The 23,160-nt window shown below is 48.6% G+C and overlaps 5 protein-coding genes across 5 annotated transcripts; 4 read left to right on the top strand and 1 right to left on the bottom strand.

The window, feature by feature from the left end:
* The first annotated feature begins 532 nt into the window (after positions 1-532).
* On the top strand, positions 533-3,359 carry LOC133933231 (cilia- and flagella-associated protein 251-like). Its single transcript, XM_062380178.1, has 2 exons — positions 533-2,190; positions 2,786-3,359. The coding sequence occupies exons 1-2, from the start codon at positions 552-554 to the stop codon at positions 3,094-3,096; spliced, it is 1,950 nt and encodes a 649-aa protein (XP_062236162.1). The 5' UTR covers positions 533-551; the 3' UTR covers positions 3,097-3,359.
* A 389-nt stretch (positions 3,360-3,748) lies between these two features.
* Positions 3,749-8,920, top strand: LOC133933800 (zinc finger protein 513-like). The gene is made up of 6 exons (XM_062381024.1): positions 3,749-3,897; positions 4,208-4,441; positions 6,233-6,355; positions 6,476-7,108; positions 7,479-7,672; positions 7,759-8,920. The coding sequence occupies exons 2-6, from the start codon at positions 4,402-4,404 to the stop codon at positions 8,368-8,370; spliced, it is 1,602 nt and encodes a 533-aa protein (XP_062237008.1). The 5' UTR covers positions 3,749-3,897; positions 4,208-4,401; the 3' UTR covers positions 8,371-8,920.
* A 378-nt stretch (positions 8,921-9,298) lies between these two features.
* plaat1l (phospholipase A and acyltransferase 1-like) lies at positions 9,299-11,081 on the top strand. Its single transcript, XM_062380861.1, has 5 exons — positions 9,299-9,442; positions 9,876-10,005; positions 10,120-10,208; positions 10,320-10,484; positions 10,684-11,081. The coding sequence occupies exons 1-5, from the start codon at positions 9,434-9,436 to the stop codon at positions 10,747-10,749; spliced, it is 459 nt and encodes a 152-aa protein (XP_062236845.1). The 5' UTR covers positions 9,299-9,433; the 3' UTR covers positions 10,750-11,081.
* Positions 11,082-11,174: 93 nt separating this feature from the next.
* Positions 11,175-17,290, top strand: clcn4 (chloride channel, voltage-sensitive 4). Its single transcript, XM_062380860.1, has 12 exons — positions 11,175-11,339; positions 12,020-12,174; positions 12,254-12,353; positions 12,541-12,728; positions 12,841-12,963; positions 13,040-13,246; positions 13,343-13,423; positions 13,622-14,167; positions 14,243-14,429; positions 14,503-14,901; positions 14,994-15,210; positions 15,330-17,290. The coding sequence occupies exons 1-12, from the start codon at positions 11,321-11,323 to the stop codon at positions 15,418-15,420; spliced, it is 2,313 nt and encodes a 770-aa protein (XP_062236844.1). The 5' UTR covers positions 11,175-11,320; the 3' UTR covers positions 15,421-17,290.
* A 193-nt stretch (positions 17,291-17,483) lies between these two features.
* LOC133933308 (high affinity cGMP-specific 3',5'-cyclic phosphodiesterase 9A-like) lies at positions 17,484-22,698 on the bottom strand. The gene is made up of 14 exons (XM_062380319.1): positions 22,496-22,698; positions 21,193-21,342; positions 21,072-21,111; positions 20,891-20,993; positions 20,482-20,627; positions 19,432-19,491; positions 19,174-19,351; positions 18,961-19,083; positions 18,791-18,883; positions 18,570-18,637; positions 18,376-18,478; positions 18,187-18,291; positions 17,825-17,971; positions 17,484-17,727 (listed from the first exon to the last, which is right to left on the bottom strand). Exons 1-14 carry the CDS (start codon positions 22,581-22,583, stop codon positions 17,635-17,637), a joined length of 1,497 nt encoding a protein of 498 aa, XP_062236303.1. The 5' UTR covers positions 22,584-22,698; the 3' UTR covers positions 17,484-17,634.
* Positions 22,699-23,160: the final 462 nt, after the last annotated feature.

Raw genomic sequence — 23,160 nt, 5'->3', positions numbered from 1 at the left:
TTTAATTTCGATGTCGCATCCCAGGTGTGTGTTACATATGCTTGTGTGTGGAGGCTGAATGCTGACGTGTGAGTGCACAGCAGCTTATTGTGAAGCTGTACATTCCTCAGGGATAAACCCCAGAGGGAATGTTGATCTTCAATCTGCCTCGGCCATTAGAAATCTAACTGTGATAACACAGAAATGTACTCTTTATAAAATATATAAACATGAGTACTTGTTTAACCCATAAGTCTTAAAAAAACTAAAATATATCAGTATTGATATTTTAAGTCATTTTCATTTATTTTAAAATATGCCAAAGACGTATGTGATGAAATGAAGTTATTGTATTTGAGTTTTGTGAGTTTCTTTTCAGTGTAAAACAGGATCTCTTTATTCGTGTGTGTGTTGTTTCTTTCCAGTGAAGCGAAGGAGAACGTGAGATCCCAGCTGGGAGATTAAAGTCTTACACAAACATCCATGAGGCTGAAAACCTCCAGGTCACCGGACTGAGAAGTGACGCGTGCTGCTGGTTTCTGCCGATCAGCATTTACCAAATCCTTCACTGGATGAGTGTGAAGGTTTTCACTTTACACACAAGAGGTTTGATATTTTCAACAAAGCGAGAAGTTGAAGCAGAGAAGAAGAAACAGTTCCGGCTCAGGATGGCGAGCTGGTGGACGCCTGCTGATCTCCTGGACCTGGAGGCGAACTCCATCGTGTCTCGGGTGATTCAGGCCGTCGGGCTGTTTGGAGACATTCTGTCTTTAGAGGACACGATGGAGCCCATGTTGTCTTCGGTCCAACGAGGGGACGCAGTCAGGGAGAGGCCTGATGAAGATGAGGATGACGGGGCTACAGCATCAGATGAGGAAGAGGTGAAAGAAGGTGTCCAAGGAGATGAAGAGGATGATAAACATGAGAGCAAGGAAGCAAAGAAGGATGAGGATTTTCAAAGAGGAGGAAAAGTGGTGGAACAAGGAGGAGACGAAGGACACACACATGAGGAGGAGGAAACGCAAGCAGAGGTGACGACAAAAGATGAGGAGGAGCTGGGGGACAAAGAAGAAAAGGATGAGGGATGTGTAGAAGAAGAAAGAGAGGATCAAAAAGAGAAGGAAGAGGTGGAGTGTGAGAAAGAGAACAAACACGAGGGGAAAGGAAACTGTAAAGATGAGGTGGAGGAAGAACTGAGGGAGAAAGAAAAGGAAGATGAGGCTGAAGCGGAGGAAGAAAGAAATGAAGAGAAGCCTGGAGGACAACAAGAAAAAGAAAGAAGGGAGGACGCTGAGGAAGAGGAGAGGAGGATAGAGAGTGGGGATGAAGAAGAAGAGCTGGAGAAAAATGAAGAACAGAGGCAGACAGGGAAGGAGGAGGAGGATGAGGTGATGAATGAAGAAAGTTGGGATGATGGAGGAGAGAAAGAGATGGATAGACATGAGGTAGAGGAGGCTGAGGTAATAGAAGAACAGATGGAGGGAGAGGAAACAGAAGAAAAAGAGGTGGTGAGGGAAGTAGGTACGTATGACAGAGTGGAGGAAGAAAAGGAGGAAGAGGAGGTGGAAGAATACAATGAGACAGTGGATGAAGATGAGGAAGATTCAGAGGAGAAAGAAAAGCCACGAGAGATACATCACACTGAAAAAGAAGAAGAGATGGAGGAAGAAGATGAAGAGGAAAAAGAGAAAGTAAATAAAGAACCAGATGGTGGAGGAGAAGAAAATGATGCTGAGGAACAAGAAGAGGAGGAGAAGGGAAAACAAGACAATGATGGTGAAGAAGAGGAGGAAGAAGAGGCTGAAGAAGAAGAGGAGGAGAAAGAGGTGAAGACTACATCAGACCAAGATGAAAATACAGAAGAAGAAAATCAGCTGAACGAGGAAACAACTGATGAAGAAATAAAACACGGTGAAGAGTCAGATTCATCTTCATCTTCATCACTTGGCTCCACTGAAACACTGAGTCATGATGGAGTGAGACCAGAGAACGAGAGGAGAGAGGGAGAGACAGACTCTGGCAGACAGAACAGTGAGGACGTTTGTCTCACATCACCGGACATGGACAAAGACTCTGAGGAGGTTTCACTGAGCAGCTCCGACGCTTGGACTCAATCTGCAGAGACGAGTCTTCATCCTGAGGACGCTCGCCTGGACCTGAGACAGACAGCAGAGACGTCCCCAGCAGAGACGTCCCCTGAACCACTCACAGGTCAGTTCCTGATTCTTACTCTGAGCTCCAACTCAAATTAAACTGTGTTCAGACGTGTTCCTCAAACGTTCTGGAGGTTTTCCTGTGACATGTCAGAGTGAGTCCACGTGAGACACCAGCAGGACAATGTGTGGAAGCGTCCCAGAGAGTGAGTGGAAGTGATGGACGTGAAACTGGAAGAACACAAACATCTCAGGATGAGGACGAAGACCTCAACTCGGAAACACGAGGAGATTCCAGATCTTCTGGTGATGAGGGCCGACCCCGGTGTGGAGGAGCTGTAAACAACAACAGCAGAGTTCATACATCATGTCCCGCCCCCTGCTGCTCCACAGGCTCCGCCTTCCTTTACGTCTAAAATGTTGTTTCTGCTGTGAGAGCTTGGTTTAGTTTTACAGTGTAGAGACGAGGTTATGTAACTGCAGCTATGATTGGCTGGAAGATTCCGGTCAGAGAGTTCATTCATTAAAATGTAATTAAAATTCCACAGGGATGACATCATGCACACACCGGACAGCAGCAGGCGTCTGCTGATGAACAACTGATTGATACCAGGTTGGACATGAAGGTCACATGATGATGTTTGTGTTTCCAGATCTGGCGACCTCAGGTCTGAAGCTGGAGAACAACGTGACTGAGATGGACGCTGCTCCTCAGGCGTCTGTGGAAACCGGACGTGAGAGCAACAAGCTCGGTCAGAACCAGAGCCCGGCGATGGAAGTGAAGGAGGGCGAAGGAGCCCAAGAGGTCGGAGGTCAGAGCTCCCCGGATATGAACGTAGAGGCGGACGACAAGAAGAGCGGCAGCCGGCAGTCAGCGAAGTACAAGACCGTGTCGTACCGGAGGATCCGCCGAGGAAACACCAAACAGAGGATCGACGAGTTCGAGTCCCTGATGAACTTCTGATCGTCTCAAACGTCTAAATCCAAGTTGCTTTTTATAATCCCGTACGTTTCAATGATGACTGAACGAATAGAGAACGAGAACCCAGGATAGACCTTTTAAATATGTTATTAGTTCTCTATCATAAACACAATGACACATTAATCAAGAAGAAACTGACACGCGTGTAGTTGATTTATGTATTTTCTTTTTGTTGTAAACTTCCCACTTACTATTGTGTTATATTTACAGTCATATTTAATGATATTAAACAAGCTTACAAAGCATCATATAGAACTGTTTTTATTTTTAACACTATTTGAGTTAACACAATACAATCTATGAATAAAATAATACAATCTCCAATGTGCTTATGTAAATATTTCAATACACTATATTGTATACATGAACATGTTACTTTTATTTTATTCTATTATTAAAAATAGATTTTAAATGAATATAAATAAATAATATCTTAAAATGTGTACTATAAGTTGTTCGTAGTTTATTATAAATAATGTTGTGTACATTCTTCAGGTTGCTCTTTGCCTCTGAATATTGGACAGATTATAGCCACATATAAATGTAAATCATAACAGTAATAAATACGTTTTTATTTGTGAATCTGTGGATTTAAAGTTAATTTCAAAGAAGACAAATGGTCCCTTTAGATTTGAAAACACTACAAGTCCCAGGGTCCTGTGCGGCTGGCCGTGACGTCACCAGGAGCCCGGACCCGGCGTGTAGCAGCAACAAAAGATTGTTTTTAAAAGCTCGAGCGACGTTTCCTCCGGAACCGAGAGGATTCCACCGGTTTCATCACAGGTGCGTTGACCGGACAACCGACGACTACCGACAGGAAGCACGTGTCCGCTCTGAAGCTCCCACTGCGCCTCGGTTTCCTATGTTTAACTTAGCCGGCTAGCTAGCCTGCTAGCAAGATGGCCCCGGCTATTTGCTGCGAAACAATAACAAAGACTGAACCGTAGCGTGGCTTTAAAGTGGTTTAAGTGGGCGTGACGTGATTTAAACTCTGAACGCAGCCGGAAGTGCTCGTGTTGTGTAGTTTATTGCGTGTTAAAGCAGGTTTATTGTGTGTTAATGGCTCCTGCGCTCCGTGTGCACTCTGCTCCAGGGAGTAGTCGGCCGCGATGACACCCCCGCTGTCCGCCGGAGGAAGAGGAAGAGGAAGGAGGTGATGATGATGCCTCTCAGTTAGCTGGCTGCCAGGCTGACTGACGGACCGAGGCACCGCACCGGGCCCCGCACACCGAGTGGCGTCTCCCCCCGCAGGCCCCGCACGACCCGGGCCGCACACAGCCGAGGAGGATGCCGCGGAGGAAGCAGTCCAACCCGCAGCCGGTGAAACGTGAGTGTGTGTGTGTGTGTGTGTGTGTGTGTGTCCTCCAGCTGTGTGCGGCTGGATCACGTGTCTGTGAGCTCCACCATGGAGCCTTGAGTTTGAGGAAGTGTCTCTTTCTCTCTCTCTGTCTCTTTTTGTCTCTGTCTTTTACTGTCTGTCTCTCTCTTTCTCTCTCTCTCTCTCTCTTTCTGTCTCTCTTCTCTCTCTCTCTTTCTGTCTCTCTCTTTCTGTCTCTCTTCTCTCTCTCTCTGTCTCTTTCTGTTTCTCCTCTCTCTATTTCTGCCTCTCTCTCTTTTTCTCTCTGTCTCTTCTCTCGTGGTCACTCCACTCTTCCACCAGCAGCTCCAGCGGCTCTTGGAACAGCCGGAGAGAAGTCGTGTGACGGGTTGAACGTGTCCCCGGCCTCTTCCTCATTGTCTGTGAGAGAGGAAGACTACTGTGTGTTATCTCATCCTGACTGACTCTCCACTTCCTCTCTTCCTCTTCAGAGGCCTCTACCTGACCCCTCCTCCCCTCCCTCCTTTCCTTCCCCTCTTTCTTCCTTCGCTTCCTGTCTCACATTCATCGGCTGTGTTTTCACTTCACTTCTGTCACGAGTGCGTTGGTTCAAATCCCAGTTTGAGCTCGTGGCTCTGTTGACACCAGGAGAACCTGCAGCTCCACAGAACACATGATGTCATGTGACATTCAGACCTGGCTGGTGTTCATGATTGACAGGAGGTGCCTGGTGAGCTTCCACCACATCTCACCACGTTAGAGACAGAGACTTCCTGGATCCGCCCATTCACCCAGAACCAGAACTCCACCGGTTCTTCTTTGGGTCATTCTCAACGAGCTTGTTCTACTCGTTACATCCGTACTGTAACAAAGAGACACACACACACACACACACACACAGACACACACACAGTAAACAAAGCTCGGGAACAGAAGTGTGTCCCGTCTCCGTCAGGCTGCCGCTGCTTCAGATCAACGACAAAACACTCTGGTGACCTTCGCTCGGCGATGTGCCTGAACGCACCTTCGACTCAGTGCTGGGGGGGGGGGGGAGTTTATGACTGACCAGTTGTGTCGTGTGTGTTTGTGTTGTTGGTTGTGTTCTTCAGAGACACTTCCTTTGTGCTATCGTCCTGTGGTTGTTGATGTGAAAATGCTCGAGCAGCTTTTTAAGCTCAGTAAATATCTGTCGTGTTTCTCATCCTTTCTTTCACTTCTCCTCCCTTTCCTGACTCTGTCGGCTTTGTTCCTCTTCCTCCTCCTCCTCCTCCTCCTCCTCTTCCTCTGCACTTATCTCATCCTCACTGATTTCCTCTGCTTCCTCTCCTCCTCCTCCTCTTCTTCTTTACTCCCCCTCAGCACGAATCCTTAAACTGTGAAACCACCCTTAAACTCAACACTCCCACGATTCCAGTTCTGTCAGAAGAGAAAGAAGCAGCAACAATTAAATTCAATCAAACATTTCAAAAGCTCTTTTTCTTCATGTCTTAACATTTTATGAACATTTCTAGTTGATCAGTAATGAAAATAATTGTGTGAATTTACTCATTGACTGTAATTTGTTTTACTTGTTAATATAAAAACTTTTGACTGACACGAATACAAATGAAAAGTGTAATTGTACGACTTGTACCAGTGAAGCAGACTCACAGTAACACACAAAGGTTTTGTTTGAGTTTTCAGTCTTTGTGAAAAACTGGATCTTCCCTCTGGGTTCATTGTTATTTAGGTAACGTGTTTAAAAGTCTTTAAAATGAAAGTGATCATGAAGTGTGTGTTTGTGTGTCTGTGTGCGTTCAGTGGAGTCGGAGGATGGGGCTGTGGTGTGTGAGCCGAGCTGCCTGGTGCTGGAGAGCGACTTCCTGCTTAGCGGAGATCTGGAGTTCGGAGACTCTGAGATCATGGGGCTGGAAAGAGACACTGGTGAGACACACACAGACTCACACAGACACACACACTACAACAATCTGTTGATGGACAGCTCTGCACCAGCCTTGATGGACAGTGGGCGTGTGGTGACCTGTGGCGTGTGTCCCTCCTCAGGTATGACGGTGTTCTCTCTGAGCGTGGAGGACGACCCCTCCGCCCCGGCGGACTCGTTCCCAGCGTTCCTCTCCTGTAGGGGGTGTGGTCAGCTGCTGGGAGACACGCCTCTGGGGGCCGGATTGGATCTCGGCGTGGGTCTGGACCTGGGGGTGGAGCTTTACTGCCTGAGCTGCGAGGAAGGCGTCCACCACGCAGCGTCCATCGACTCGTCCCCGGTGTCCAACCTGCTGGACGCCTCCCTCGGCGGGCGCTCTGACAGGAAGAGGAGGAGCCTCGGTAAGACGGACGCCACGGGCGACGTCCCGGCGAAGCTGTACTCGTGCTCGCTCTGCAGCTTCACCACGCGTTACTCCAACCACCTGAAGCGCCACATGAAGACCCACGACGGCCAGAAGCCGTACCGCTGCCCCGTCTGCCCCTACGCCTCCGCCCAGCTGGTCAACCTGCAGCGCCACGCCCGCACGCACACCGGGGAGAAGCCGTACCGCTGCCTCACCTGCAGCTACGCCTGCAGCTCCCTGGGCAACCTGCGGAGGCACCAGCGCATGCACACGCAGGAGAGGCCTCAGAGGAGAGAGAAGGAGAAACGACGAGGGAGGCGGAAAAAGAACAACGCTGAAACTGAAGAAGGTGAAAGGTTCAACTTTACTGATTTATGATCTGCCTGAAGAGAAACGTCATGAACACATTTAAACAGTTAAATAAGAAAAGAGGAAACGACCAGTTGAAAACGAAAGACTTGAAGAAATGAGGAAGAGAAATTTCCTGGTCGACTGACTATCGACCTGAAACTGATCTGAGGAACATTCAGACACAACTTCAACTCAGAGTGAAACACGCTCCTACTCTGAAGTGTGAATAAGAACCAGAGGAGATGATTTACTGTTTGATATTTGAAATAATGTGAGATTTAGATGAAGGACACGTTTCTTGTTAATGTTTAAAGATCACAGCCGACTGAATAAACCTGATGTCCTGAATGAACGTCTTCTTGTTGCAGTGGTGTCGGACCTGACGCTGCGAGTGTCCCAGGACTCGGGCTTCCTCCACACGCTGGGGGCCCTGGGCTCCCCCTCGGCCCCGCTGCCTGTGCTCCTGTTCCCCCTCTGCTGCCGGCTGTGTGGCCTCACCCTGGAGGAGGCCGACCTGGACGGGGACAAGGCGGACGGCGAGGGGGACGGGGACGGAGGACAGGTACTGCTTCTGTTTACAAAGACCCACCGTGTGCCCCGGTAGATTCGTGACCTTCCTCCTCTGACGCCTCTGCTCCTGTTCCTCAGGTGTGTCGGCGCTGCTCGCTGGACTCTCTGTCTAAAGATGGCTCCGCCCCCTGCGGCCCCCCCGAGTCCCGAGGATCCCGGCGAGGTCAGCGAGGCACCAAGCTGTACCGCTGCCCGCACTGCCCCTTCCTGTCCCACTACCCCAACCACCTGGCCCGCCACGCCCACACCCACTCCGAGGAGAAGCCCCACCGCTGCCCCCACTGCTCCTACACCTCCTCGCACCTCGACAACCTGAAGCGCCACATGCGCGTGCACACGGGCGAGAAGCCGTACCAGTGCCCGTCCTGCAGCTACGCCTGCGGCAACCTGGCCAACCTGCGGCGGCACGAGCGCATCCACTCGGGCGCCAAGCCCTTCCACTGCGGCGTCTGCGGCTACTCGTGCAACCAGAGCATGAACCTGAAGAGGCACATGCTGCGGCACACGGGCGAGAAGCCGTACGCCTGCGCCGAGTGCGACTACACAACCGGTCACTGGGACAACTACAAGCGGCACCAGAGGAAACACGGCCACAACACGGACAGCTGGGACAAGCACGCCCCCGTCAACGGCCTCAGCTGGAGCGGAGACGGACAGGAGAGCGAGAGTCAGGGACAGGAGCACAGCTAGAGACGAGTGTGTGTGTGTGGGTGTGGGTGTGTGGGTGTGTTGTGTAAACACTGGTGAACCTCCAGCTCAGGTTGGAGTTAATCTCAGGTGCCTTTGACAGACTGATGCTGCACTGACTTTATACAGGGGCATTACCGTGCACGTGTGAGTGTGTGTGGGTGTGTGCACGTGTGCAACCCACGCACAAACTCACACGCACAATGCAGTGAACAAAACTCCAGGTTTGAAACTTTTCTTCATTTCACAGAATCAACAAGGATCTGAACTGAAATCTTTATTTTTTGCTCCTGCAGATAAAATATATTTTAATAATGTGGATGCTTCACGTTGGTGGATCTTCTTCTTCCGAGGATCTGAAGTGGATTTGATTATTTTCAGTTTTGTTGTCGTGTTTTTAAACCGACTCTGATGTCAGTTTCCTCGTGTTGACAGATTCAGTCGCTTCTCGTTCAGGCTCAGAAATCTGCCTCGTTAAAAACATCTCAATGTGGAAACTGTGAATTTATCAGACTTAGAAATGTTCAACATTAAAAACATTATATTTGACAAACGCTCTCTTTTCTTCTTTTGTTGTTGTTATTGTTGATGAGTTTTGATAATTTTGTGAAATTTCAGAAAATAAATATGAAACAGAAAGAACTCGGAGGGTTCTTTGTTCTCATATCTATTCTGGATCAAATGACTCAGTAATGAGTTAAATGGATCTACTTCCTCTTTTCACCTCCCACTGAAGGAAGCACCTGCGTCACGCCCAGAGGTGGAGGAGGGTGGAGGTCACCAAGTGACCTCCGCTGCTCAGAGGTCAAAACATCTGGAGCACAAAGAGAGAAAGTGCAGGAGCGTCCCTGAGGAATCACATCGACCTGCGACCTGCACCAACACACCTGCAGTGAAGATGTACACAACATCACAATAACACAACAACAGATAGTGAGGGTGGGGAGAACCAAGGGCAGTCGACTGTGACCGTGACAGACTGTATGTAAATCAGGTGGTATCCCTGTGTGTGTGTGTGTCTGTGTGAGTTTAATATCAGAAGCGACAAAGAACGACATCTTCCATCATGGGTCTGGTGAGTGACATTAAATTCAGATGTAGGTTTTATAGTTTTATTTTAACGGATTAACTGTTTTGTTGTTATTTATCATTTTGTGTAACCAGTGGGTTTATTCATGCTGGTAAATAAGTTCCTGATGTTTTGAAGGCAAGATGTGAAAAATCTTGAATTCATGAGAACGAGCCAAAAGTGACTCATTCAAACACGTAATGTGGGAAAAGAAAGATCTGAACCAGACTCCATCGACTTTTCATCGATTTAACATTTGGAAACAAGAATGAGTTGCTGAACTCACTTGTGGATTATTAGAGGGAAGATTCTCTTAAGTTTGAAGTCTTAAAACAAATACATATATATATATATGAGAAATACCGGTTGAGTTAAACATGTGTGTGATGAAACATCGAAGCCCTTCAGAGACGTTCTGATTTCTCTCTGTCGACCTCAGGATCATTCTCACCCTCAGCTGTTCCCTGGCGACATCGTGGAGTATCCCAGGAACAAGTACTTCTCTCACTTCGCCGTGTACTACGGGGAGAGGGACGGCGTTCCCTACGTGGCTCACCTCACATGTCGAGGTCGGGCACCACACCTCATCCTTCACTTCATCTTCTTTATATTTTTTACTTTTCAAGTTTAAACTTTACTTTTCAGGAGGATTTTTAGAGTTGTTTTGTTTTTTTGTTTGTCAGATTCAGACGCGAAGCTGCCACTGTTTGGCCGAGCTCTGAGGTCAGAGGTCAAACTTGATCCTTTGGACATGCTGGGGAAGAAATACAAGGTAACACACACACACACCAAGACACTGAGGACACATGGTCAGATGTGCACTGTGAAAACGACACACACACACACACACAGATGTAAGATGCTCTTTGTCGTCTTGTGACAGGTCAGCAACATGCTGGACGACTCGTTCCCGGCCCGAGACTTCCACACCGTGGTGAAGCCGGCCATCGACGACATGATGGGTCGGGAGGTGACCTTTGACATCCTGTTCCATAACAGCGAGCACCAGGCCACGCTCCTCAGATACGGGGTGAAGAGGTCAGAGCAGGTCAGTGATGGTTCACTCTCATGGTTCCAACTCGAATAGACCAGTAGCTTTATGTTCTCATCAGTTTTATGGAATTTGTAGTTTATTGCTACAGAACAAACTTTTTTGTGTCAACCTTTTAAGTATTTTAGTTGATGTTAGATTGTGGGTCTGTATTTGTCATCACAGTTAATGTCTTTTCTCTTTGTGTTTTCTCCAGATAGAGGTTATATATAAATACATCATGCCCTCCTGGAAGAAGCTGTTTGAGCACAAGAAACTGTGATGAGCTGCCTCGGCCACTGAGGGGCGCTGTGGTACACCAGAGCCATTTTATTACACCAATAGTATTTATGTTTGGAGTGGAAGCAATTTATAATAATATTTGTAATATTCAACCCCGTGTTATTAATCATCGTTTTTACTTCTGACTTCTAATAAAACTTCCCTCTGAATCACATCTTCACCCTTGAGAAGTATTATTAAAGTTTAATCTGGAAACTCTTCAGTTTTCTCTGATTGTTTTATACATGTTATGTTACATTATGTTATATCGTTTTCTGTAACTAGTAGCCCTAAATTAGTTTTTTCTTTATAATAAATATACTCTTGATACTTGTCTGTGGATTTTACTTGTCGGGTGAGTCCTCTCTATCACAGACGATCTTTGTGTCCATTAAATACCACCGCGAGACTTCCCACCTCTCGCGAGACGTCTCGCAGCTGTTGAGGCTAGCTGTGACGTTGCTGCGCTCTAATAACGTGCAAATATAAAAAGCAGCGATGTTCCGCTTTATTTAACGTGTTGATTATATTATCAGCGTGTTGATATCTGTATCTGCGGGCCGGACGGAAACATGGAGGCCGGAGAAGAAGGTAAAACTCTGTCTTCTGCGGAGCTGCAGCAGGAGATGCTAATGCTACAGCTAGCTTAGCATGCTAACGTAAACATGGCTAATGTCAGATTTATTTCATGCGTTCGTTCTGATTGAGTTTGAATCAAAGCTCGTTTATAACCATTTAAATATCTGATCTACGATCCTGACAAGTTTCAGATCATCATCATCAAGTTCATATTTATTTATTTAAGTGGACATTATTGTTGCTGCTTTATTTCCTTTAAATCTGATCAGTTCATCTCACAAAGGAGATTTTAATCAATCTAATAACTGATCAATACATTTTATTCAAACACTGAAGATCTTCTCAAAGGTTAAAATAAAAAGTCTTTTTGTGCTTTTGAATGATTTCAATCTGAAATTCACAGGTTTTTCATATAAAACATATTCACAGACATTTCTATTGCATTTGTAATTATTATTTGTCACATATTGAAGAATAAGATCAGAAGAACTGAGATGAATGATCCAGTTTCCTGCAGCTTTGAAGAGATGATGTCATCCAGCATGTGTTCTCTTCAGAGCTGTGGGGGGGTGATGATGTCACCTCATGACATCATCAGTATCTAAAGGCTCCATGAAGTCTTCATGTGGTTGAAGACTGACATCACCAGCGTCATGTGATCTCAGTATGTAAACCCCGTGTGTGTGTGTCAGGCGCCAGCGGTGCCACGCCCACAGAGGAGATGAACGGCGCCGGGAACCTGATGGACTTCCTGGACGAGCCGTTTCCTGACGTGAGCACGTACGAGGACTTCCACACCATCGACTGGCTCCGGGAGAAGTCCAGAGACACAGACCGACACCGCAAGGTTGGACCAGGGCTCCCCTGCCATGATGACCATTACACCCCCACTGATCAGAGTGTAACGTCCACTGGTTTGTCCTCAGATCACCAGTAAGAGTAAAGAGTCCTTCTGGGAGCTGATCAAGAGTCTGCTGGACGCCTGGTCGGGCTGGGTGGTGATGCTGCTCATCGGACTGCTCTCAGGTCAGCCACACACTGGTGATGACACAGATGTTTAGAATCATCTCAAATGTTCAGTATCACAAAAACACTCCTGGTCTCAAATCAGACTTTTTAAATCCCAGAGCGGCTTTAGAAATGTGTAATTAGACAGACACGACAGAACTGATCCTGGACCAGCCGACCGCGTGACGCCTCCTGCTCTCCTCAGGTACGCTGGCCGGGGTCATCGACCTGGCGGTGGACTGGATGACCGACCTGAAGGAGGGCGTCTGCCTGTCGGCCTTCTGGTACAGCCACGAGCAGTGCTGCTGGACGTCCAACGAGACCACCTTCGAAGACAGAGACAAGTGTCCCCAGTGGCAGAAGTGGGCGGAGCTGATGACCGGCCACGCTGATGTGAGACCCAGCCCTCGCCAAAATAAAACAACACAAATAACACACCTTTATGTATTTAATATCTGAATTATCACAACATGTAGAAACACACCTTCTCTCCTCCCCGTCCCAGGGAGCAGGAGCCTACCTGCTGAACTACTTCCTCTACGTCCTGTGGGCACTGTCCTTCTCCCTCATGGCCGTGTCCCTGGTGCGAGTCTTCGCTCCGTACGCCTGCGGCTCGGGAATCCCAGAGGTGAGAAGCAGACTGATGTTCATAGAGGTAGAAGATCAGATGTTGGTTCTAAGAGATGTGATCGTTGTTTGTTCAGATCAAGACGATCCTCAGCGGCTTCATCATCCGTGGTTACCTGGGGAAGTGGACCCTGCTGATAAAGACGGTGACCCTGGTGCTGGCGGTGTCGTCCGGCCTCAGCCTGGGGAAGGAGGGGCCTCTGGTCCACGTGGCGTGCTGCTGCGGGAACCTCTTCTGCAGCCTCTTCTCCAAGTACAGCAAGAACGAGGGCAAGCGGCGAGAGGTACGAAAGGAAAGCAATGATCAGAGGTTTTGATCTGAGACGTGAAAGCTGTAAAGAAACATCTCGAGGTACAAGTTGTTTTTCTGTGTCCATCAGGTTTTATCAGCCGCCGCGGCAGCCGGAGTGTCGGTGGCCTTCGGCGCCCCCATAGGAGGAGTTCTCTTCAGTCTGGAGGAGGTGAGTCCAAGAGGTCGGAGAGAAAAAGGTTTTATTGTTTTTCCTTCAAACACTCAAAAGCTTTTCATCAGAAAAGGCAAAGTGCTCACCAGGCTTTGCCCTCTAATGGCTTCATGGTGACCGGTGTCCCGCGGTGAGATCCTCCACCACATCCTGTCGTTGAGATCTCACATGGCCGCTCGTCCCTCTCTCCTGCAGGTCAGTTATTATTTCCCTCTGAAGACTCTGTGGCGCTCGTTCTTCGCCGCGCTGGTCGCTGCCTTCACGCTGCGCGCCATCAACCCGTTTGGCAACAGCCGGCTGGTGCTGTTCTACGTGGAGTACCACACGCCGTGGTACATGGCCGAGCTGGTGCCCTTCATCCTGCTGGGCGTGTTCGGGGGCCTCTGGGGGACGCTCTTCATTCGCGCCAACATCGCCTGGTGCCGGCGGAGGAAGACCACTCAGCTGGGGAAGTACCCGGTCCTGGAGGTCATCGCGGTGACGGGGATCACCGCCGTGCTGGCGTTCCCCAACCCGTACACCCGCCGCAGCACCAGCGAGCTCATCTCCGAGCTCTTCAACGACTGCGGCGCTCTGGAGTCCTCGCAGCTCTGTGACTACATCAACAACCCCAACACGAGTCGACCGGTGGACGACATCCCGGACCGGCCGGCCGGCCCCGGCGTCTACAACGCCCTGTGGCAGCTCGCCCTCGCCCTGGTCTTCAAGATCGTCATCACCATCTTCACCTTCGGCATGAAGGTCGGTACGAGGAAGACGAGGAGGAAGATTTCTCTTTTCAGTCCTGTTCCTGAAACGTTTCCTCTTCCTCTCCAGATCCCGTCGGGTCTCTTCATCCCCAGCATGGCGGTCGGAGCGATCGCCGGGCGGATCGTCGGCATCGCAGTGGAGCAGATGGCGTACCACCACCACGACTGGATCATCTTCAAGAACTGGTGCCGGCCCGGTGCCGACTGCGTCACCCCGGGCCTCTACGCCATGGTGGGAGCCGCCGCCTGTCTGGGTGAGTAGACCTGAGCTGACCTTGTATCTTCTCCATGTCCTGTATCTGACCCGTGGACATGGCGTTGCTCTAGGCGGAGTCACCAGGATGACCGTGTCCCTGGTGGTCATCATGTTCGAGCTCACCGGGGGGCTGGAGTACATCGTCCCCCTCATGGCGGCCGCCGTCACCAGCAAGTGGGTGGCCGACGCCTTCGGGAAGGAGGGGATCTACGAGTCGCACATCCAGCTGAACGGATACCCCTACCTGGACGTGAGGGACGAGTTCACCCACCGCACGCTGGCCACCGACGTGATGCGGCCCCGCCGGAGCGACCCTCCTCTGGCCGTCCTCACGCAGGACAGCACCACGGTGGAGGACGTGGAGACGCTGATCAAAGACACGGACTATAACGGCTTCCCCGTGGTCGTGTCCCGGGAGTCGGAGAGGCTGATCGGCTTCGTCCAGCGCCGGGATCTCACCCTCGCCATCAGTAAGACGCTCAAACCAGTTTGAAATGGTTTTCACGCGGTTAAATGTCCAAGAAAACTAAACTCGAGTTGTGTTGATGTCTCCTCCGAACAGAAACCGCCCGGCAGAAGCAGGACGGCGTGGTGAGCAGCTCCGTGGTCTACTTCACCGAGGACGCGCCGCAGCTGCCGGCCAGCAACCCGCAGCCGCTGAAGCTGCGACGCGTCCTGAACCTCAGCCCCTTCACCGTCACCGACCACACGCCCATGGAGACCGTGGTGGACATCTTCAGGAAGCTGGGGCTGCGCCAGTGTCTGGTCACCAGGAGCGGGTAAGAGCACCGCTCATGAAACCAATGAGAACTCGCCAAACAAATGTTTAACTACCTTCACCAGTGTCCCAGTGACCTCTGACCTCGTCCACTCCCCCCCCCCCCCCCCCTGTCCACAGGCGTCTCCTCGGCATCATCACCAAGAAGGACGTCCTGCGCCACATGGCTCAGATGATGAACCAGGATCCAGAGTCCATCATGTTCAATTAGAGGCGGAGACGAGCGTAGATACGTGAACCCGGTGCGACGCTACTGTAAAGCCCCCCCCCACCTCCTGACAGGCAAGTCCCCGCCCCCCCCGGCGTGTCTTCAGTTCCACGCCGCCTGGGACGGACTCTTCTTTTCATATTTACACAGTTCAAACCCTCACCGTCCGAAGACGCAGGGAAACGAGTCGGAGGGATTTTCAAACGTCCTGATTGTCAGTTTCTTCTTCTATGGTTTGTTTTCGTGCTGCTAGTTTAAATACCACATTGAGAAAGTGACCCTCAAGGGAAACGCTGAGACTGAAGTATTTAAATCTGTTAGAGGAGCTTCAGAGAACAATCACCGACCACACGCCCATGGAGAAGTTAAATCATTTCTAATAATCTCAAAATGAAGCCACTGACCTGAAGCCATGAGTCAGCGTTTAGTGACGACTCAGCACAAACTCACGTGTTGTTGAAGAGAAGATTTCAGGATCGAGATGAGATAAATTAATCTCCAATCAATTAATATGTAGGTTTGTGAAAAGGTACGAGAGCGTCACCGATGCTTCCTGAAGAACAAGCTGTCCTGGGACCATGTTGTCTTTACTGTGTAACCCTGGTTCATTTGGGACTGGTGCACTTTGTGTTATTTCCATGTTGCTGCCATATTTATATTAACGTTCATATCGATGTTCATTTGAATGAGTCACGTTTGTGTTGTTTGACCTGAATCCAGCGTGAGACACTCGTCTCTGCTCTGTTTCACTTTCTGTCATCTCTTTGTGTCAAAAGGTAAAAAAGCCTTAAATGTGATTTAGTCTGATTCTCTGCAGAAATGTTAATGTTTATTATCAAGGCCTCTGCGCACACACGGGTCAGATGTGTGGATCGCTACAAACGAGAACGTCTTTACAATCTGAGGAAGAAGAAAGTCTGACACTCCAGATTATAATCTGTTTTCCAGTCTCTCAATCAACTGGAAGGTTTTTCTCTGAACACAAAACAAAACGGCTCAATTCAATTTTCTTCCTCACAAAGTTCCTCAGATTTCATCTCAAACAGAAACACAGAATGTCTCCGTCCCTAAATATCCAGAATAAAAACCCTGGTGATGGATCTGTCTCCATTATAAGATCTTCACCAGTTCTCACCTGATGACACATTTCTGGAAGTCAGAATCAAAAGCTTCATATTGGAGCCAAACCAGCTCCACCAGTGAACCTGCTGGTGTCAACTGACGACCCAGTATCTCCCACGTGTAGCAGGGGCCTTGATGACAAGTTGTTTCAAACGTGATAAAATAAGCTCAAGTTACTTAAACTGAAATGATTAACTGATGATCCAGTAAATCTGTCGACTCTGAAGCTAAATGAGTCGTCAGATTAGTTTTATTTAACTTTAGTAAAACCAGGAAGCTGCTGGTGTTTCTCCACAGATAATGAAGAACAAACCTTTCTCTTTAAAGTTGTGTGTGTGTCTATGTGTGTGTCTCCTGCTGCTCGACTGCACATGTAGTGACTCCTCCTGTTCTAACCTCCACGGATCAGAGCTGCTTCATCCAAACTGGAAACTTTGAGGGAATTTAGAATCAAAACTGAAGAAAACACTCGAGCTCACGATCAAGGTTGTGTTTTTAAAAGAGAATGTACTGAACTAAATAACCGTGTAAATATAATGAAGATTTATTGTTGTCGTCTTTAATTTAAGTCCATTTTGTCTGAAACACACTGTTGTGTTGAGCTCTGCTTGTTTTTTATTTGTCTAAACTCTAATATTTATCAGATCCATGAATCCAACAGGAAACAGACATTTGCACTTTTTGTTTTTGTAAATGAAGTGATGGAAAAATAAAACTGCACCAGTTCATCTGCAGACGATGAACCACACGATTCTCTTTGTCTTCTTCTTTTCACAGAACTCACTTTGTTTCACATTCTTGACTTTTCTACATGAAAAGAGTTTGTTCTTCAAGAGAACACATTTATTTAATATCTTTTTATCTAAAGTAGAAACAAATCAAATCTGAGCTGCAAACACAAACACACATTTAAACAAAGGCCAAATAACACATGTGGTATATTGTCCCTGTAAATTTACTTTTTCTACTTTCTATTTTATTATAATAAAATATGCAAAGAATAAAACGGATAAATCTGGAAAAAAACTTCTGAACAGAATGAGCACCATCTCGTCGTCGTCCTCCTCCTCTTCTTCCTCCTCCTCCTCCTCCTCCTCATGGTTTCGTGGGGGCCTCCTCGTCTCTGCTGGCCTCCTCCATGACAGAGTAATATTCCAGGGCTGTGCGCACCGGCTCCAGAATATGTTGCTGCACAATCATTTATAAAAAAGGGAATCTGAATAGTGAAGAAGCTCTACTCAGTGAAGTGTGTGTTGCTCTGTGTAGAGCGGCGGTGAGGCCTCACCTCCAGACAGGGGAACAGCTTGATGAGCTCACTGAACAGCGGCAGCAGCACAAACCGGATGAAGCTGGTCTGAGACGACGGTTTGGAGACTTTGTCCCTGTCCATGAAGGGACTGACAGGAAGTCCCTTCTGTTTCTCTGTGTCGCTCTGCCAATGGGAGACAAACACAAACACTCCATCAGCCTGTGAGTTTGATTCTGGACGCTCTCCCTAGTCCTGAGAATTAAACAATGAAATCCTCTGTCACCTTCCAGTTCCTGTTCTATGGTACAGATGTTTAAATCAGACACAGAGAGATGATTCCTCTGATCTCCACTAGTCTGAGACGCTTCCAGTCACTTCCTGTGAGGAGAAGCACCCACCTGGTTGAAGAACTCCTGCAGCAGACAGTCCAGCCACTGCTCGGCCACCGCCATCGGCCGCGCCTCGTTGGAGATGTCGCTCACCTTCAGCAGGATGTTCATCAGCTGGAGACGCACAATCAGAGGGGAGAGCTTCCATGAGGTGATGGAGACAGAAGCTTTCAGAAGGTTCAAGGTTCTCGTCTTTACCACTTCCTTGTGCTCCTTGTTGCTGAAGTCGAACACCGACTGGATGGAGCGGAACCTGTTGAGGATCTCGTTGTGTCGAGCCATGTCGGTGGCCAGGATACATCTGCACATACACAATCGTTCCATGAGAGAAGGTGAGGGAACAAGGAAGGAACACAAAGAAGAAGAAGAAGAAGAAGAAGAAGAGGTGGTACTTGATCATTCCTCCTCGGATGTGTCGGTACTGCTCGCTGCTCACGTTCTTCAGGATGTTGCACTCTGGCTGCAACGGAAACTCGTTTCATTTACTCTGGAAACTGTCATTATTTCATTCTGAGTATTTGCTGAGTCATGTTTGTGGTTGTACACCTTTTCCTGCTGCTCAGTAGCTTATGAATTGTGTTTAATATCTGAACGTGCATCATGTGCCTCGTACCTTGGCCAGGATCCCGAAGGCCACGGCACAGTGGTGGTTCTCCAGCGGTGAGATGTCGTTGTAGCGCAGAGCCAGGTCGGTCTGAGCGTTGATCTGTGAGGAGAAGAGTGGACACACAACTCGATTAGAAAGCAGCCCCCTGGTGGAGAGGAGGAGAACAGGGACAGGACCTGGTAGACGTTGTTGCAGCCGGGATGGTCCAGGTCGTGGCACAGAGCCGACGTCAACATGATGAACAGGTCGGTTCTTCCCAACTTGTTCCTGACGTCCGTGAGCCAGATGAGGCCGTACATCTGCACACGAGACAAACAGCAGGTCATCTGGGATCTGATGCCTTCACACATGACTTGTGGGTCTGCGGTTCCTCTGTGTGTGTGTCGTACCATCTGCGTGACACAGAAGCCGTGCTGGAAGTTGTGGAACGGGATGTTGTTGTAGTGGCAGTAGACCTCGAACAGGAAGTTCTGCAGAACCTCCAGCTCGATGTGGAACGCCGTCAGGAAGTCCAGGCTGGTGAACATCTGCTGGAGGAGCACCAGCATCTCCGCCTCCTCCCACTGCCTGCACACCAGGAGATCAGGTGAGAGAGGAGTGTGTGTCTGTGTGTGTGTCTGTGTATGTGTGTGTGTGTGTGTTCTCACCAGTTGTCAAAAATGGGAGTCTTCAGAAGCTCCCTCACTTCCTCAGTCACCTGCAGCGAGCTGCCACAGAAACAACACAAAGGTCTTTGAGGGACTTTCAGACGTTTACACATCTTTTACTTCAATGACACACAAACAGAGGAGAGAGAGAGAGGGTAGAGACAGAGAGACAGAGGAGACAGTGAGACAGAGAGACAGAGGAGACAGAGAGACAGAGAGACAGAGGAGACAGAGAGACAGTGAGACAGAGAGACAGAGAGACAGAGGAGAGAGAGAGACAGAGGAGAGAGAGAGACAGAGAGACAGAGAGACAGAGAGACAGAGAGACAGTGAGACAGAGGAGAGCGCGGAGACAGAGAGACAGAGAGACAGAGAGACAGTGAGACAGAGACAGAGAGACAGAGAGACAGAGGAGAGAGAGACAGAGACAGAGAGACAGAGACAGAGAGACAGAGGAGATAGAGAGACAGAGGAGAGAGACAGAGAGACAGAGAGACAGTGAGACAGAGAGACAGAGGAGAGAGAGAGACAGAGAGACAGAATGACAGAGGAGACAGAGAGACAGTGAGACACTGAGACACTGAGACACTGAGACAGAGGAGACAGAGGAGACAGAGGAGAGAGAGAGACAGAGGAGAGAGAGACAGGGGAGACAGAGAGACAGAGAGACAGAGAGACAGAGGAGAGAGAGGAGAGAGAGAGACAGAGGAGACAGAGAGACAGAGAGACAGAGAGACAGAGGAGAGAGACGAGAGAGAGAGAGACAGAATGACGGAGGAGACAGAGGGACAGAGGGACAGAAAGACAGAGAGACACTGAGACAGAGAGATAGTGAGACAGAGAGACAGAGAGACAGAGAGACAGAGAGACAGAGGAGAGAGAGAGACAGAGAGACACTGAGACACTGAGACAGAGAGACACTGAGACACTGAGACAGAGAGACAGAGAGACAGAGAGACACTGAGACAGAGAGACAGAGAGACAGCAGCTGCAGCTCCTGTGTCCTGTGACGTTACATTTGTTGACCAGCTTCTTGATGTGCCAGGTCACCTGATGTTGAGGAACTTCCTGCGGACCTTCTGGCGCTCCTCCTGTGAGCTCAGCTGAGGCGTCCTGGGCTTCGGGGGGGACATGGCGAGACGCTGGTCTCCATTATCGTCCTTGAAAAGACCGATCCAGCTCAGGTGCTCCACGCTCTGAGAGGAGAGGAACAACTTCTCATACGACGTCAACTTCATTCAGCTCAGGTTTTATAGTGGTTTTATCTTTGTTTATTATTATTGTTATCAAGATTAAATAGATAGAGAAATTAGATTGTTATGACAATATAGAGAAACTATGTCCATATCTGCAGCTTTGGAATCATGTCATAGTCTAAAGATCCCTGTGGTGGTGCAGATCAGCAGCTGGAGGACCAGCTGTCGTTTCTCCTGAGTTCACTGGATCACATGAGACGAACCTCCAGCTTCCTCTTGAACGAGTCCACGTGGCTCTTCAGCTCGCTCATGGTGTCCGGAGTCCCCCCCACGTCCTGGAGGACTCTGATCTCCAGCTGCTGCAGCCTGGAGACGCAGGCAGGACACAGCAGTGAGTCGTCTGCACACAGACCAGCAGGAAGTCAGGGCTCAGGACCACCTCACCTGTGCTCCATGTCGTCCAGGTCCGAGGCCTTCGCCACTCCTGCAGACACACGGGCAGAACTCACTTAGATCCAAAGGGTTCCTACAGAAACTCTACGAGAGGAGAAGCAGGAGATCTCACCCTGCAGATCGGACGCCACCACCTCCAGCCGGTAGTACGACTCCCTGCCGTTGGCCTCCAGCCGGGGGGAGATCTTCATCACGGTTCCCTCTCTGTTGTACATCTTCAGGACGTGGTGAGGCCCCGCCTCCGCCGCCGCTCGGAACAGATCTGACAGACACAGTCAGGATTCTCAGGAACAGTCAGCAGAGACAGAGACTTCTATTCTCCTCATAGAAAGATCTCATCATTTCTGCAGCTTCAGTGAAAACAGGATCTTCTCTGATGTTTCAGCACCGTTACATCAACATCAGAGAAACTCTAAAGTCTGAGTCACGACACATTGATTTATTCATCTCATTACAGGAGATAAAGTGAAGTAAGACTGAAGGAGACATGAGGACGACCTCAGTGACCTGGAGGCAGAAGAGGAGTCATGAGACCAGTGATGTATCCAGAGGCTGAACCAGAGGCTGAACCAGTAAGACCAGTTCAAGTCCCTCTCTGTCTACACAACTCTCCAGCTCGTAGATTCAACATGAGAAGAACTTCCTCAAACAACTGAGACCATCTTTTAACGTCTGCTGTGATTTCTTTGGTCCATGTCCCATCTGCTAACACGGAGCTGTTATCATATCGTAACATTTATCTGTGTTCTAATCTTCTCCCGCTGTTGACAAGTCAAAGGTGAAGTGTGTTGTGAGGACAAAGAGCTTTGACCTGAGGACCTGTCACACACAGATGGAGGTCGGGTCCTCACACAGAGTCAGCAGCAGGAAACCATCACACACTTTTCATTTCACTTTCCTTTTGCTCGTTCATCTCACATCAAATCTGCCAGCTCTAGAGACGCAGCTCTACTTCTCTACATCAGGAGTTGAGGATCACCGGGGGGGGGGGGGGGACCTGAGCAAATGAGTGTGTGTGTCTGTGTGAGTGAGTGAGTGTGTGTGTGTGTGTGTTAGTTACATGTTGTTAGTGTATCCTGCCTGTCATCTAAATTAAAAGCCTGTTCAGACTGAAGGTCGACATTTACTGTGAGACACTCAAACTGTGGAGACCTTCTCTCGCTCATGATGCCTCCATCTTAACGCTGCTCAAATCAAACAACTGAATATGAACAACCAGATAAACAGTTATGATAATAATAATAATAAACTTTATTCATACATCACACACTTTTCATTTCACTTTCCTTTTTCTCGTTCCTCTCACATCAAATCAGCCAGCTGTAGAGACGCAGCTCTACTTCTCTACATCAGGAGTTGAGGATCACCGGGGGGGGGGGGGGGTCGGACTTCAGGCTCCGTCCACCTCCTCTCACCTGTCACCTCCTCAGCAGAGCAGTCGGATCCAAACTCGGCCTTCTCCAGTTTCCCGTTCACCTGGAAATGGATGATTTTTGTCGTCATCTCAAAACCAGTTGGGTCGCGACCTGTTCCTCAAAAGACAGAGACACCTGTTGACTGGGACACGATCACCTTGGACGAGGAAAGGGAGGCACCTGCCGCTGACAGAGAGCCCACCCACTCCTCCACCCATCCACTCATCCACCCATCTATCAATCTATCCACTCATCCATCCATCCATCCATCCATCTATCCATCCGTCAAAGGCTGGATAACCACCAGGTGAAGTGGGTCAGTGGTTTCAGCCGTGGATCTACTCATTGAAACTGAATCTGTTTATTTATTATTCATTATAAATGTGTTCTCATTAAACTATAGATCTCGATGTGTATATATATATCTATGTATAAATAACTATCTTTGATTTAAGACCTGAATGGTTTGAGTTTAATTTGATGAATAAAGAATGTGACTAATTAACAGACAGAAAACTTTGGGGGCAAATTTATTAATCTTTTAAAATTTTATGGAAATGGTAAGGCTGCAACAATTAATATCTTTTATCAAATTAATCCTAATCAGAAAATTGAGAAAACGCCAGATACTTTTTACTTAAAAAAAAACATGACCATAATTATAA

This window comes from Platichthys flesus, chromosome 22, assembly GCF_949316205.1.
Source record: "Platichthys flesus chromosome 22, fPlaFle2.1, whole genome shotgun sequence".
In the NCBI taxonomy this organism is placed as follows: domain Eukaryota; kingdom Metazoa; phylum Chordata; class Actinopteri; order Pleuronectiformes; family Pleuronectidae; genus Platichthys; species Platichthys flesus.
The sequence above is the reverse complement of the archived record's forward strand: the minus strand, read 5'-3'. Positions and strand labels throughout refer to the sequence as shown.